General features: G+C 41.2%; 1 protein-coding gene across 12 annotated transcripts in view; it reads left to right on the top strand.

Moving 5' to 3' along the window:
• Positions 1–2,412: 2,412 nt before the first annotated feature.
• The window catches only part of CBR4 (carbonyl reductase 4), a 95,505-nt gene continuing 83,692 nt past the window's right edge, over positions 2,413–14,225 (top strand). For 2 of the 12 annotated variants that reach the window (XM_012770619.3, XM_076010740.1), the window contains exons 1-4: positions 2,413–3,825; positions 6,185–6,305; positions 7,044–7,180; positions 11,876–12,010. In XM_012770619.3, the coding sequence (XP_012626073.1) occupies positions 3,684–3,825; positions 6,185–6,305; positions 7,044–7,180; positions 11,876–12,010 (535 nt within the window). In that variant the 5' untranslated portion in view covers positions 2,413–3,683. The remainder of the gene's footprint in view (positions 3,826–6,184; positions 6,306–7,043; positions 7,181–11,875; positions 12,011–14,225) is intronic. The other 10 variants (XR_012923281.1, XM_076010742.1, XR_012923282.1 and 7 more) reach the window with 8 other exon arrangements.

Here is a 14,225-nt window from a genome sequence, read left to right on the forward strand (position 1 = left end):
ATATATCTGTGCAGCTACACTGAGGCAGCTTTCTAATCTTTCTTCTTGAAGTGAGAGCATGGGCTGTGTGGAGAAGCCGGGCCGACCTTGCCCTACCTGGTGCTGCAGACTCAGGGCTGTCCCAGTCCTGGAGCCCACGCACTGCAGGAAGATTTCAGTTCAGTGGCAGAGCTGCCACGGTGGCCGTGTGTAGGACAGTGCTTTGTGTGAGGAGGATGCTAGACAAATATTAAATCATAATTATGAATTTCTTATGCACAAGTTTTCCTATGTATTTGGAATCTTGGTCATAAATCTCGACTTATGATAAAAATATCTGTGAAAGGTACAACCCCTTTATAGTTAATTAGTGGCAGATTCCAATGTCCTATCACGGGGCAGTAGGCTTTCAATTAAATTTTTAAATTAATAGTTCCATGGAGATAGAATTTACCCATTTAAAGTGTATAGTGCTTTCAATTAATTTTTATTTACTTTTAAAAGTTGGGCGTTTTTTTGGCAATTAAATGGTATTCCCTTAGTAATCAGGAAAATAACACAAAGCATGTATATTTAAAAATTTGCATAACAGTTCTTATACGCAAGGAATTTTCTCCTCTGATTATTGGAGCCAAGAGAAAACATATCCTATGTGGGTTTAAATTAAAGTATAAGATATGATCAAAACATCACCACCAAAGTGGCATGCTTAGTGAGAAGAAAAGACTAAAGGCCGTTGCATCTCACTGGCCTCCCTCAGTGTCCTGCTGGGCAAGGGAGACCCAGCCTAATTTGCAGGCCTCACTCCACCCTTGCGAGGTGAGGCAGGAGCTTCCCCTGCCCATAACTCTCGCAGCTAAGGGCTGACACGTGCTGGGTGTATTCTCACCCAGATAAGAAGCGATGTTGTATTAAGAGGGAAAAAATAATAATATCCTTGGGGTTTAAACTGAAGAATGTGTTGAAGGAAAAGCTCAGCCTATCCACTGACTGTCTGTATACAGTGAGAAAAACTGGAAGGTGTCAAGAATTCTGAATGTCACCTCACAGTGCGCGTTAACGATCTTTGTGACAGATAGCATGTATCTAAAATTCATGTGGGTTTTTGGCTAAAATAACAATGTGTGGAAAAAGTATAACCCCTCTCCTATGAAATAGACAGAACTGTCCACAAAAATGGAATCTTTCTGGTTTGCCCTAAGATTCAGGAATACAATTGCCATTTAGGTTGACCCATATATCGGTAATTTGTCTAAAACAGCTTTTCCTTTCCAAGATTGCATGTGGGTATAGCAGGACAGAGAATCGGACAGATTTGGTCCAACCCATTCTGATATCGCTGGGGGACTAATGGTTCTTAAATGTATCTTTTATCTTATTACCTCTCCCTGTTTAATGCCTGGCATCTGGCTTTAAAGCCTGCTGTTAATATAATCCAGCACCATCCCAACTTTCCTGTAGGCAGGCTTGCTTCCTTATTGTTTTAGACATACAAAGCTCATACTTGTGACTGAATGTTTGCTTAAATTGTTTAACTTCTATTGTATTTGCTCGTAGTAAAGTCTAATAGATGCTGTAAAAATAGCTTTACAGTCTTTTTCTTTTCCATCAAAAGCATTGTTTACTATAGTGCTTAGTATGTCCTTTAGGAGGGTCCATGAGGAGGAAATTTTGCTCAGGCCTCTCTGCTGCACAACCAGGATGTTTATTTCTTACAGAAATTACTACTTGCAATGAATTACATTTCCTTTGTTGCTTTGGCCACTAGGAAACTCAGAATCACATATGCATCTCTTCTTTAATACTGAATAGATTCTCACAGAATGACTATTTGCATTAAGTTTGTTGGGCCGTAGAAATGTACAGCCCGTTTGGGAGAGAGACGACCGCCCAAAAAGACTCAGAGTCCAGAGGCTTGATGCAAGAGAGCAAGAGGATTTATTTCCAGCCCGCGCAGGGGCTAAACAGCATCACCAAGATGGGGAGGCTGCCGCGCCGAAGCTCTCAAGCTTAGGGTTTTTATGGGGTGAGACCACACGCAGGTGGCCGGGGAGTTTAGGGTGGGGAAATTTCAGTAGCTCCATCTTGCACAACCAGTTGCACGACCACTACCCAATTCCGAGAACTTGCAATGGACACTTACGGGAAAAGATAAAGAAAAAGGGAGGGGTAGGGGTCTTAATTACCTATGAGCAAGCATAGTTACAGAAGCAAAAAGCTGGTTAGGCTAGTTTGGGCCTTTAGGCTAGTTTGGGCCTTTAGGCTAGTTTGGGCCTTTCAAGTTCTCCACTGATCTCACTTTATTGTTCTGGTCTTGGGGAAGACGAGGCATTGCAGCTGTCCGCTTTACCTTTTAAAATCATTTACTGATGTATTTTTGCAAGTCAGTCCAAACCCTTTGGATCTAGGTAAAATAAAAATAAACATTTAAAAATAACTCATCTTGCTTATAGACTTTGCGCTCTTCCCTTCCCTTTGTAAACCTCACCCAGCTTTAACCGTCACCCCTTCGTTCTTCATTGAACTCATTTTTTCTCTGAGCTCTCGTGTTAATATGATTTTGTACTTTACTAAACATGATTTTGAACTATTCCCTAATGTTTCAATGTACATTAGTCCTGTTGTTCTAGGTTGTATCTTTTTTAGTAATAGGGATCATGGTTTATACTTTCCTGAATCATTTAGTGTGATAATATCATATGAAGAAATGCTTCCTTTTTACACTACACTTGTAACTAATGTTCAATTTTTTAGCTCATTAACTCTTGGAACACTCAGCACATTTTGCGTAGAATTGCAGGAACGCATTTTTGTTTGTCTACAGCAGCCTAAGCTTGTTTTCATAGATCTTGCAAGACTACTCATTCATTTGTTATTTCTTGAGCTCCTGCTACAACGTGTTCTCGGACAGACAGGGCATGTTCCTTCACAGCAGCCTTTGCGAAGAAAGGTAGCCTCTGGGTGGAGAGAGGCCCATTTCTGCAGCAGCTGGGGGAAGGAACAGGTAAAAGAGGTTTTGCTGTGAGTCTGATACTGGGGGACCACTTCTTCAACAAGTAGGAGATCAAGTCTGCAGCCAAAGACAAAACCGGGGTGAAAGGCAAACGCCGGAACCCCGACGCGTGCGCTCCCCGTAATCAATATTCTGGGTGCTAACTGCAATGATCAGCTCGTCTTGGTTTGTTGGGGAAAGCGCCGCGTCCTCACAACTCTGTTAATTCCAAACAAACCGGGAGGATTGGTCGCCGGAGCTCTAATCCCGACCCCCATGTCCCTGGAAGGACAGACGCGTTTGTCGGCACCGCAGGTGTATTTCCCACCTAGCCGGGCGCCCACGCTTCGAGCTCGCCGGCATCCGACTACAAGTCCCAGCATGCCTCGCGGCGCCTTCCGGCATCTAGACTGCAAGTCCCAGCAAGCAGCGCGGCGCCCTCCTGCCGTCTGCTGCCGGCCGGGCTCTCGCGGCGCCGGGGGGGGGGGGGGGGGGGCCTGCGTGCTGACGTCGGCGCGCCGACGCCGAGCTGCTCGGTCTTCCTAGCAACCTACTGGTTCGCCGGGGCCGACGGCAGGAGGCGGCGTGGAGCGCGTGTGTTTCTGGAGCGTTTGGCTCTTTTTTTGGCGGTTGTTTAAAAGTTGGAGGGAGCTCGGGAAGTGGGTGCCGCTACCGGCCCTCTTCCCCCCGGGTCTGTGAGCGCGGGCCCGAGATGGACAAAGTCTGTGCCGTTTTCGGAGGCTCCCGAGGCATCGGCAGGGCGGTGGCCCAGTTAATGGCCCGGAAGGGCTACCGCGTGGCCATCGTCGCCAGGAATCTGGACGTGGCCAGGGCCGCCGCCGGTGACCTCGGCGGTAGGTACCGAGGCGGGCGAGCTCGTCCCCGCGGCCCGCGGCGGCTCGTCGCCGTGGAAACCAGCCTCGCGAAGCGGCCTCCCCCCCCCCCCCCCCCCGCCTCCGTCCCCGCCCCCGCCCGGGCCCTGGGGCTTCTCCGGGACGTCGCGTCCTGAGAGGCTCAGCTGAGCAGCGCCCAGCCCCCTGCGGCCACGTGACGGGGAGCTCTGCACGCAGGGGACCGGGTTCGAGCCCGGCGCCCTGGGCCAGGGCCGCGGGGAGAGGAGTTCAGGCCGCAAGGTGGGAGCGCCGGGTAGAAGCGCTCCCTGAAGTTTCGCTCGGGGCTGTCCCTGCCCCGTGGGAAAGCACCCAGCAGCGATTCACAGAGAAGCCCTTTTAGTGCCACCAGCCGGTTTTGAGATACACCTGGTTTGCTCGGTTACAGCCATGAATAATGAGTTATCAAATTGTTTTGGTGAATTTTGCAAGTGGACAGTTGAAATTTGTTCTGCCAGATTTTATTGCATTTAAACTTCAGTCTTTTTCTGCGTATTAATAATGAATCACTCATTATTTTGTGAGTTTAAGTATTTATGGTAGGGAGACATAAAACGTTAGCTATTAAGAGGCTGCTGTTTGCTTAGAATGGACAAAAATACACTTCATTTACTATTAGGGAGACAGTGGGTAAAATAGAGGCGTGAGACGGTGCATGTTGTGGATACCATTGGTTTGGGATCACCGCTTCAGCCTAATTGTTTGTGTGGGCTAGGAGAATACTGGGCTCTAGAAAAAAAACTTGCAAGTTATAGCCCAGGGAGAATTTCAGTGAATGCTCTTACAGCTCTTATTCACTGCCATTCTGACAAAGGAGGGAAGAAGTGGTGGTCATTACTGGGTCACCTGAAGCCACCAAAGTTTGCTGGAGTAAGTTAAAAACATTGGCTGAATTTTCAAGGGTGGTTGTGGACACGACAGGTCCTCAGGTGAAAGCCAGGAGTGAGACACAGGATGCTTTTGAGCCTTTCATTTTCTTTTTTAGAGACTTGCTCTGCTGCCCAGTGGGCAGCAGAGGCTCAATCATAGCTCTCTGCAGTCTCAAACTTCTGGGCTCGAGTGATCTTCCTGCCTCAGTCTCCCAAAGTGCTGAGATACTTTTCTTTTCTTTTCTTTTTTTTTTTTTGAGACAGAGTCTCACTTTGTTGCCCAGGCTAGAGTGAGTGCCATGGCGTCAGCATAGCTCACAGCAACCTCAAACTCCTGGGCTCAAGCAATCCTGCTGCCTCAGCCTCCCGAGTAGCTGGGACTACAGGCATTCGCCACCATGCCCGGCTGATTTTTTCTATATATATTAGTTGGCCAATTAATTTCTTTCTATTTATAGTAGAGACGGGGTCTCGCTCTTGCTCAGGCTGGTTTCGAACTCCTGACCTTGAGCAATCCCCCCCGCCTCAGCCTCCCAGAGTGCTAGGATTACAGGCGTGAGCCACCGCGCCCGGCTTCTTTTATTTTCTTGAATCCTGTTCCGTGAGTGATTGGTTTTCATCAGTCATTGTGATTTCCCAGGTGACTTACTGATTCCAAAGGCTCCAGTGGGTAGTGTTCATGTAAAATGTATTTGTCAAGGTCAGACACAAAATAAGCAATTGTTTTAACTTTTTAAAGAAAATTCTATATCTTAGAGTATTAAAATGGTAGATTATTAAATAGGGAATGTTTTATTTTTATTTATAATTTTTGGCATTTAAGCATTTTTTTAAAAAAATGGCAACAGCTGTTTTTTTAGTAAAAAATTTTTTTTCGTGTTTGGTTTGTAGTCTCAGCATTTTTTACAGCTTCCTGCATTGTCCTGTGTCCTCATAGTCAGGCTAGAATAATAGTCATTGTAATATATGTGTCATAGTGAATCTGTAGCAGTTAAAGAACAACAATAAGAAACCCTAGAGTTCCTGTTCAGGGCCAGAGAAGCCAATTCAACAAAAACCTGACAGACATAAATTTCAGAAAAGGGAATGTGAAACCCAGAAGACTGTTGAATTGGGTAGCATGGGTTCAGTGTTAAAGCTATAAATATTAGACGAATCTTACGAAGCATTATAAACTGGAAAAAGGCTCCTCCCAACTTTTGTTGATTATGAACAGTTTTAAAATGAACTTTCTGCAGTATTACTTTATTTCTTCTTGTTCCCTACCTACCCCATCCCAGTTTCATTAGACCAACTCCATGAGAGGAGGACCCCATGACATAATTTATTTTTTTATCTCTAGGTACTAGGTTAGCACAGGCCTGTTATATATTATAGTAGATGCTTAACAAACGTGTATTGAGTAAATTCAAGTTATAATTTATAAATAATTCTAATTTAACTTTGTTGTATAGGAGGTCATTTGGCATTTAGCTGTGATGTTGCTAAAGAACAGGATGTTCAAAATACATTTGAAGAGATTGAGAAACACTTAGGTCGAGTAAATTTCCTGGTAAATGCGGCTGGTATTAACAGGTTGGTCACAGATTTAAGTACATTTCTAATGCTTTTTTAAAACTTTTATTCCTGATGTGTCTTTGATTAGTATAAGTTAATTAAGTTGTTTTACTTCTAATAGAAAGAAAAACTATTTTAAAACTTTGTCAGTCCATACATTCTTTTTTTTTATGTTGGGATATAAAGTAAGTGTCCAGTTTGATCAGTTTTAATGTTGTAATCATCACCTATATTGAGCTATACAATATTTCCTGCACTCCAGAAGGCTCTCTCAGTTTTTTCTCAATTAATACTTCCTTTTTAGGTAACCATTATTCTGAGTTCTGTTATTACATATGTTTTGCCAGTTAATGAACTTAATACCAATGGCATCATAGAGTGGGTATTGTTTTTTTAAAAGATGAACTTAGGAGAGACTATTTAGAATAACCTTAATTTTCTTGCTAAATGAGGGTATGGTATGGCGATTACCCAGGTCATTCAAACTATTCTGGCTGTATGGTACTTCCTTTAGCTGATAGGAATATTTGCCACTCTAGGCGAGAGGGGGCAGGAACATGCCTTTCACATGAATCCTTTCTGTCTTATCAATTGTTATTTTAATGCCTCTTAAGCCAAGTTCAAAATGGGACTCTAGATACTCTAACTCAAATATGAAGTACTTCTTACACTCTACTTTGAGTAAAAATGTCATCTATGTCTTGACTTTTTTTTGGCTTATCTTGTTATTAATTTACATGCTGTTTCTTTTTGTAGGGATAGTCTTTTAGTAAGAACAAAAACTGAAGATATGGTATCTCTGCTTCATACTAACCTCCTGGGTTCCATGCTGACGTGCAGAGCTGCCATGAAGACTATGATTCAACAACAGGGAGGGTCTATTGTTAATATAGGTGAGTGAGTCTTCACCTTTGTTAATTTATTAGCCCATATTACCATAAAAACATTTCATCCCCTAATTTGGAATTTATTCACTTGTGAAACTTAGATGAAATTTCATTGTATTATCTGTGGAAAAAGAGATTTAACCAACTGATTAATGAGTAAAATAGACATCACAATTTCACATCCCTATGGAAAAGAGTCAGGCAGGTGTTAAATGAGTGACGCCACCAGGTATTAGAAAAATGACAGTGTTTTAACCGTGTGATAAATGGCAAATGATGTTCAGCTTCATTGTCCAGTAGCCATGTGGAGTGGTGGAGGCCACCACTGCTCAGAGCCAATAGATTGTTACTGTGCACAAATGGCGGCCCCAGTTTTGCCAGCAATTTTGATTTTTCAAGAGAAATTAGACATCCTGATTTTTATGTGAAACCTAATTTTTAAAATAAGGACAAGGAATTGAAACAAAGTATACAGTGGGGGCTAAATAATAATGTCTACAGCAGTTGCATGGGTCACTGATAAGTCTAGTGCAGAGGTTTAAAGGAAGTTCACCTTTCTCAGATTTTTAGGGTGAATGTAAGTAGTAACTCCTAGTCTGCAGGTCATCTGACGCACAGAGCAGATAAACCGTGGAGCGTGTGCCTGTAGAACTTAAAATGCACAATGACTTTGAAAGTTTATTTCAGTTTGGTAGTTTGAAAATAGTGGTATACCATCTGCTTTTTATTTTCAAATGATGATACCTTAAAAGGCCACAAAAGGGGGATGCTGCTTCATTAAAGTAAATGACCGTATTCTTTATAGTACAAGAAACTGCAAGCCAGATTTAGGAATTTTCTGTTTTGAAAATGAGAAAAGGAAAGAATACTGTGCTAAAAAACTAAGGGGATGTAAGAGCAGTTTTTACTTTCACTCTTAAAAATGTAAAGGAATAAGTTTTCTTATTAAAAGGATTAGTAAATGAGTTCACCTTTGCTGCCTTTTTTGTTTTTTGGGTCTTTTTTTTTGAGACAAGGCCTCACTCTGTTGCCTAGGCTAGAGTGCCGTGGCGGCTGATGTAGCTCGTTGCAACCTCCACCTCCTGGGCCTAAGCAAGCCTCCGCCTTAGCCTCCAGAGTAACTGGGACTACAGACATGTGCCACCACACCTGGCTAGTTTTTACAGTTATTTTTGTAGATACAGGGTTTGTTATATTGCCCAGGTTGGTCTTGAACTTCTGGCCTCAAGTGATCCTCCTACCTCGGCCTCCCAAAGTGCTGGGATTATAGGTGAGAGCCACTGTGTCTGGCCCACCTGTGCCTTTTAACAGGGCCAGATAATGACTTTAGGTTCTTACAAGCTGGCACGCAGGCCTGTTTCCATCACCAGATAACATGGGGTCTGTTTGTTTAACTCTAAAAGATTCTCTTTTTAGGTGTATTTCAGAAACCCAGGTCGGTCCTTCATGTGTCTGCAAAACTTTTAGAATTGTGCTAAAAGTAAATAAAAACAGTTCATTGAAAGTAAATTAAGAGACTACATCTTGTTATAGAAAGGACTACTTTGAGGTACTAGAAACTTCATTAATATTTCAGCAGTTACCACTTTTGACCAAATGACAGTGTGTGGCATGAACCAAAGCTACTAAAGCTTCCTGTTTGGCCTTTCTTCCATGCATGTATTTTGCTTTCTTTTTTGTCTCTTTGTATTTTTATTTGTCCTAAATATCCCTTTTTCTGTCTGTCTTCATTTTCTTAGTGTGATGTCTTTTCTTTCTTTCTTTGTGCTTCACGGTTCTCTTTCTTTTGTCATTAGTTGGCATACAATATATATTATAGAGAAATATTTTTATACTGGACTTGATTATAATAGAAAAAGTGTTTGGAATATTTTTTTTCTACAATAAAATTATTGTTTAAAAAATATTGTGAGGTTCTTGATTAATTTTTATATCATAAGTACAGGTCAGTGATGCAGAAAATTACTTCCTCACTTCTGTTTTGAAAGAATTTATTTGCATGCAGTTGGTATTTGAATTATAAATTAATTCTTAGCTATTCATCATTAAATGAAGTCACTCAAGGATTGTTATTAGGCAGTACAAGTTACAGGACATCACTGAAAGTCATGAAATTGCACTTTTACAAAATGTTTACGACTGAGGCGTTGCCAGTCTGGATTGACAGTAAGGGCACAGCTGGCGGTGTGGCGGGTTCAGTCCCAGTCCACTGCAGGGAGGTGAGTATCGCAGTAGAGCAAGTCACTCAAATTGTCTGGTTTCCCAGTGTATGTACAATTTATGTTTATGCTGGACTGTGGTCTATAGCATTATGCCTAAGGACAATTTACAAACCCTAATTAAAAAACACTTTATTGTTAAAAAATGCTGTCAGTTATCTGAGCCTCTAGTGAATCACCGTCTTTCACTGGTGAAAGGTCTCGCCTTGCTGTGATGGCGATGGCTGCTGAAGGTCGGGGTGGCTGCTGAAGGGGTGGCTGCTGAAGGTCGGGGCGCGGCTGCTGAAGGTCGGGGTGGCTGCTGAAGGTCGGGGGTGGCTGCTGAAGGTCGGGGCACGGCTGCTGAAGGTCAGGGCGCAGCTGCTGAAGGTCGGGGTGGCTGCTGAAGGTTGGGGTGGCTGCTGAAGGTCGGGGCGAGGCTGCTGAAGGTCGGGGTGGCCATGGCGATTTCTTAAAATAAGACAGTACAATTTGCTGTGTCAATTGACTCTTCCTTTCATGAAAGATTTTTCTTTTGTGTGTGCTATGCTGTTTGATAGCATTCTACCCACAGTAGAACTTCTTTCAAAATTGGATCCATCCTCCCATCCTGCTGTTGCTTTATCAGCTAAGTTTATGTGATGTTCTGAATCCTTTGTGCTTCCACAGTAGTCACAGCATCTTCACCAGGAGTAAATTCCGCCTTAAGAAACCGCTTTCTTTGCTCATCCATAAGAAGTAACTCCTCATTCATTCAGACTTTATCATGTTTGTAGTGAGTCAGTCATATCTTGAGGCTCCACTTCTAATTCTGTCAGGTTTCAGTCTGGAAATGTCGGTTCTTGTTGCACTCGTGGCTGAAGAATGACCAGATGCACCAAAGTAAGGCAAGCATGAAAATGAGGTTTATTGAGGAGAGAAAGGTAGGAGTATAGGGCACAAGCAAGATAGAGGTTTACAGATCGTGATACATACGGCACAGATGACTGGACCCATTGTTGCAGCAAAGGAAGAAGGGCTGAAAAAGGGCCTGGTTATGGTCTGCGTCTTGTTGGATAGTGCCCAGACTGGGACCTCCCTCGTGGTTCAGAGGTCAGCATGGAACCACTTTGATTGGACAGTTGGGAGTTGCATGACCTGAGTCTTACTACACATGCAGGGCTGTTCTAGGTCACCTTCTGGACTCTTGTACCTATGCTGCTTGGCCCGTGGGCTGGAGAGTCCTCTGTGTTCTTTTGCAGTTGGCACGCTAGGTTCTGATTGGCCAATTGTAGGGTGTTTCTTCCTCCCTGAGGTATGGCAGTCGCTCCAGACGGGGTTAAGGTGGGGCAGCACCAGGGTGGGGGCCCACTTTCGTTCCTGGGAGACCTGGAATCCCTCGCTGTCTTCCTAATAGTTCTCTTACTATTTCTACGGTATCTGCAGTGCCTTCTGTTAAAGTCTTAAACTCCTCAGTCATCCATGAGGATTAGAATCAACTTTTTCCAACTCCTGTTAATGTCAATGTTTTGACTACTTCCCATGAGTCATGAATATTCTGAATGGCATCCAGAATGGTAAATCCTTTCTAGAAGGTTTTCTATTTACTTTTTCCAGATCCATCAGAGGAATCACTATCTATGGCAGCTATATCCTTATAAAATGTATTTCTTAAAAAACAAGACTTGGAAGTTGAAATGATTCCTTGATCCATGAGCCTACAGGATGGATGCTGTGTTAGCAGGCATGAAAACAACATTAATCTCCTTGTATATCTCCGTTAGAGCTCTTGGGTGATCAGGTGCCTTGTCAGTATTTTGTTTGTGGCACCCCCAAAAATGACAATGGAAGTAACATCAAAGATCATTGATCACAGATTATCATAACAGATATAATAATGAAAAAGTATGGAATATTGTGAGAATTACCAAAATGTGACTCAGAGCCATGAAATGAGCACATGCTGTTAGAAAAATGGTGCCAATATACTTAATGCAGGGTTACCATAAACCTTCAATTTGTAAAAACAGTATGTGTGAAGAACAATAAAACAGGTTCTGCCTATGGTTCAATTTTAGTGAGATTTATCTTTAAATGAACTATTCTTTTAGGTAGAATTGAGTACTTCCTTACGTCTGTGTGTAGAATCATTAGATTAATCAGCCTTTGACCTTTTCTGGTTTTCACCTCTTTCTGGTGGAAGCCTTTATAAACACCACGGGGAATTTTTATCTTATCTGACGTACTCAGAGATAGAGTGGGTCCCTTTCACTTACTGGATCAGTTTGTAAGTCCCTACCTGGCACTGGACGTTGTACATCAGGTTCTTTCAGAGCCTATTTTGTGTACATGTCCGGAGCAGACTGGGACTGTTGAGTCCTAAGTAAATGACAAATGACAATGGTTAGAATTCCCAATTTTAACAAGGACAAGGGTGGGTTTTACCTTTTTTGTTTACTTACTTTAAATTATGTGAATTTTCAGATAACCTCATTAATTAGATATAATTTTTTTTCTTTTCTAGGAAGTGTTATTGGTTTGAAAGGCAACTTTGGCCAGTCTGTGTACGGTGCCAGTAAAGGAGGATTAGTGGGATTTTCACGTGCTCTTGCTAAAGAGGTAGCAAGAAAGAAAATCAGAGTCAATGTAGTTGCACCAGGTAAGTGAAAACTTTTTATTAAAATAACTTTATTGATTATGATTTTTGTTTTATAGAGATGGAAGCCATTAATTGGTAGTCATTAATTGACATCTGGATAGAACAGTTCTGAAATGATTCTGAAAAAATCAAATAATGAACTGGTGACTAGAAAAAAATGCACCTCATATTTTACAAAAATAAAACTCCTTGTTTTTAAATTTCTCAGTAATTATGGAATAACTTAAGGTGGAGAGGATCTTAGAGATCATTTATTCCAGTCATTTCTATAGTTTAGAAAACTGAGAACTAGGATTCAGAGTGATTTGTCTAAGGTTATATAGTTCATGGCAGAACTATTACTAAAAGTTTTATCTTTTGATTTCCACCTAATAGAAGCTTGAAAATAATGTCCCCTTAGATTTCCTTTATATCATTATAAACTTTAAATCTTTTTGTTCTTTTGCTACTGTGGTCTGTCTAAATTATCTGAAACTTTCCAATTTCCTTTTATATTATTTGCCTTTTGCCAAAATACTGGTTGATAAAATTGCCTGGATTAGTGAAGAGGGTAATAAAAAGATGCTAAAGCTCAAAAATATATTATCACTAATTAGCTGGTGTGCTAGAAATTTTGGTTAGGTATTTGCTTGATTTTTTAATAAAATGAGTATTTGTTGTAACTTCTGCCAGTTAGCCATGGAATCTTTGTGCTAGTGTACTGTATGTATTTCAGAATTGATCGCCTGTATAACAAAGAAGGCAGTTTATTTTGTTGACTGGTTGTGAGACAGAGTGGGCTAAATAGACCTCTGCCACCTTTCCCTTGCCAGTCACTGGTGGCTCCTGCTTGGACCCTGGAGTGGTTATTTGGCACTGAAGTTGAGCAGGCAGCTATCAGGGACTTTATCAAAATGTCCTGTTAGCCCTTTGGACTGTAATGTGCCTTCATCCCAGTTCATTTTTTAGGCACAGAGTCTAGCTAAATTCAGACATTCTAAATCTGTGAACATGTGATAAATGACTGTCGTTCAGATACATCCATTTGAAAAAAAATCCAAAATCTGCACTGCCATTGTCTTGGCACTGTTTTCTATGCCAGCTGATTGATTTTGGTGTGAGCCTAGGTTAACCATATGCGGAATAAATTATTTGTGGTTTGGAACGACATGTATTTGCTTTCTTCTCTTTTCGGTATGGGAATAGTGTGAGTAACAAAGGGTTAATTTTAGTTTATGATGACTTAAAAGCTGAATGGTTTAGCGGTAATGCAAGTGCTCCTAACTAACAACTTCCTGAAGTTTCTCCTGCGTGCAGGGGCTGTGTTAGGTCTCAGACTCACCAAAATAAATAAGATATTTCTGCCATAGGGAGCTCAGTATAATGGAAAAGACAGACATACAAACAGATAATTACAGTGTCGTGATGAATGTAAAGTAGAGGTACATATATGATACTGTGGAAATGCTGAAGAAGGAATGCTTAAGTTTTTCTAGAGTGAGTGAGTTGTCAAAACAGAGGACCTAGTGGTGGAAATCCAGTTTGTATACAGAGGAGAAGTTTTAAGAGTATTATGGAAGTGTGGTATATAGTCTTTCTTAATGATCTTAATTTTCTGTGCAATTCTTTTTGGAAGCGGTAGTCTTATTTATCACTTATCCTTCTGTTGAGCATACAACCCTTACAGGGCATAATATCTATGTATTTATCATGGTGTTTGAATTTCCAGTGCAGTTTATACTACAGGTAAAAACTCATTGCTGAAAATGTGGCCATTTAATAGAGTGACCTTTATTATATTATTTATATGATAGATAATATATATTATATATATAGCAGGTTTCACAGTATGAATATGCTTCATTGGTCAGAAGCAAAGTTGAAAAAGCAAAATTAAGTAAATTCTATGAATTATTTATTAATGTTATTTTAGGTAGTAATTTCAACCAGATTCTTCACCAGATCTTTTAACAGAGCTAACAAACATCAGAGTGAACAAATATGTTTCTTTTCATGTCACTTTTCCTGGTCACTTTCAAAGAGAGGTTGCAATTAGCAGGAAAACAGTTAAAATCATATTATAACAAGAAAAGCAAGGAACGTAAAATAAATTAGGCTGTCGTTCACTGCCTAATATTGTTGACTGTTTTTAAAGATCAAGAGTTGCTAATCTTTTGGTATTACTTTAAAAATAAACTTCTCATCATGGTTAAATCTTACTGATTAGAAAATATTG

This window comes from Microcebus murinus, chromosome 15 (assembly GCF_040939455.1).
Source record: "Microcebus murinus isolate Inina chromosome 15, M.murinus_Inina_mat1.0, whole genome shotgun sequence".
NCBI classification, from domain to species: Eukaryota; Metazoa; Chordata; class Mammalia; order Primates; family Cheirogaleidae; genus Microcebus; species Microcebus murinus.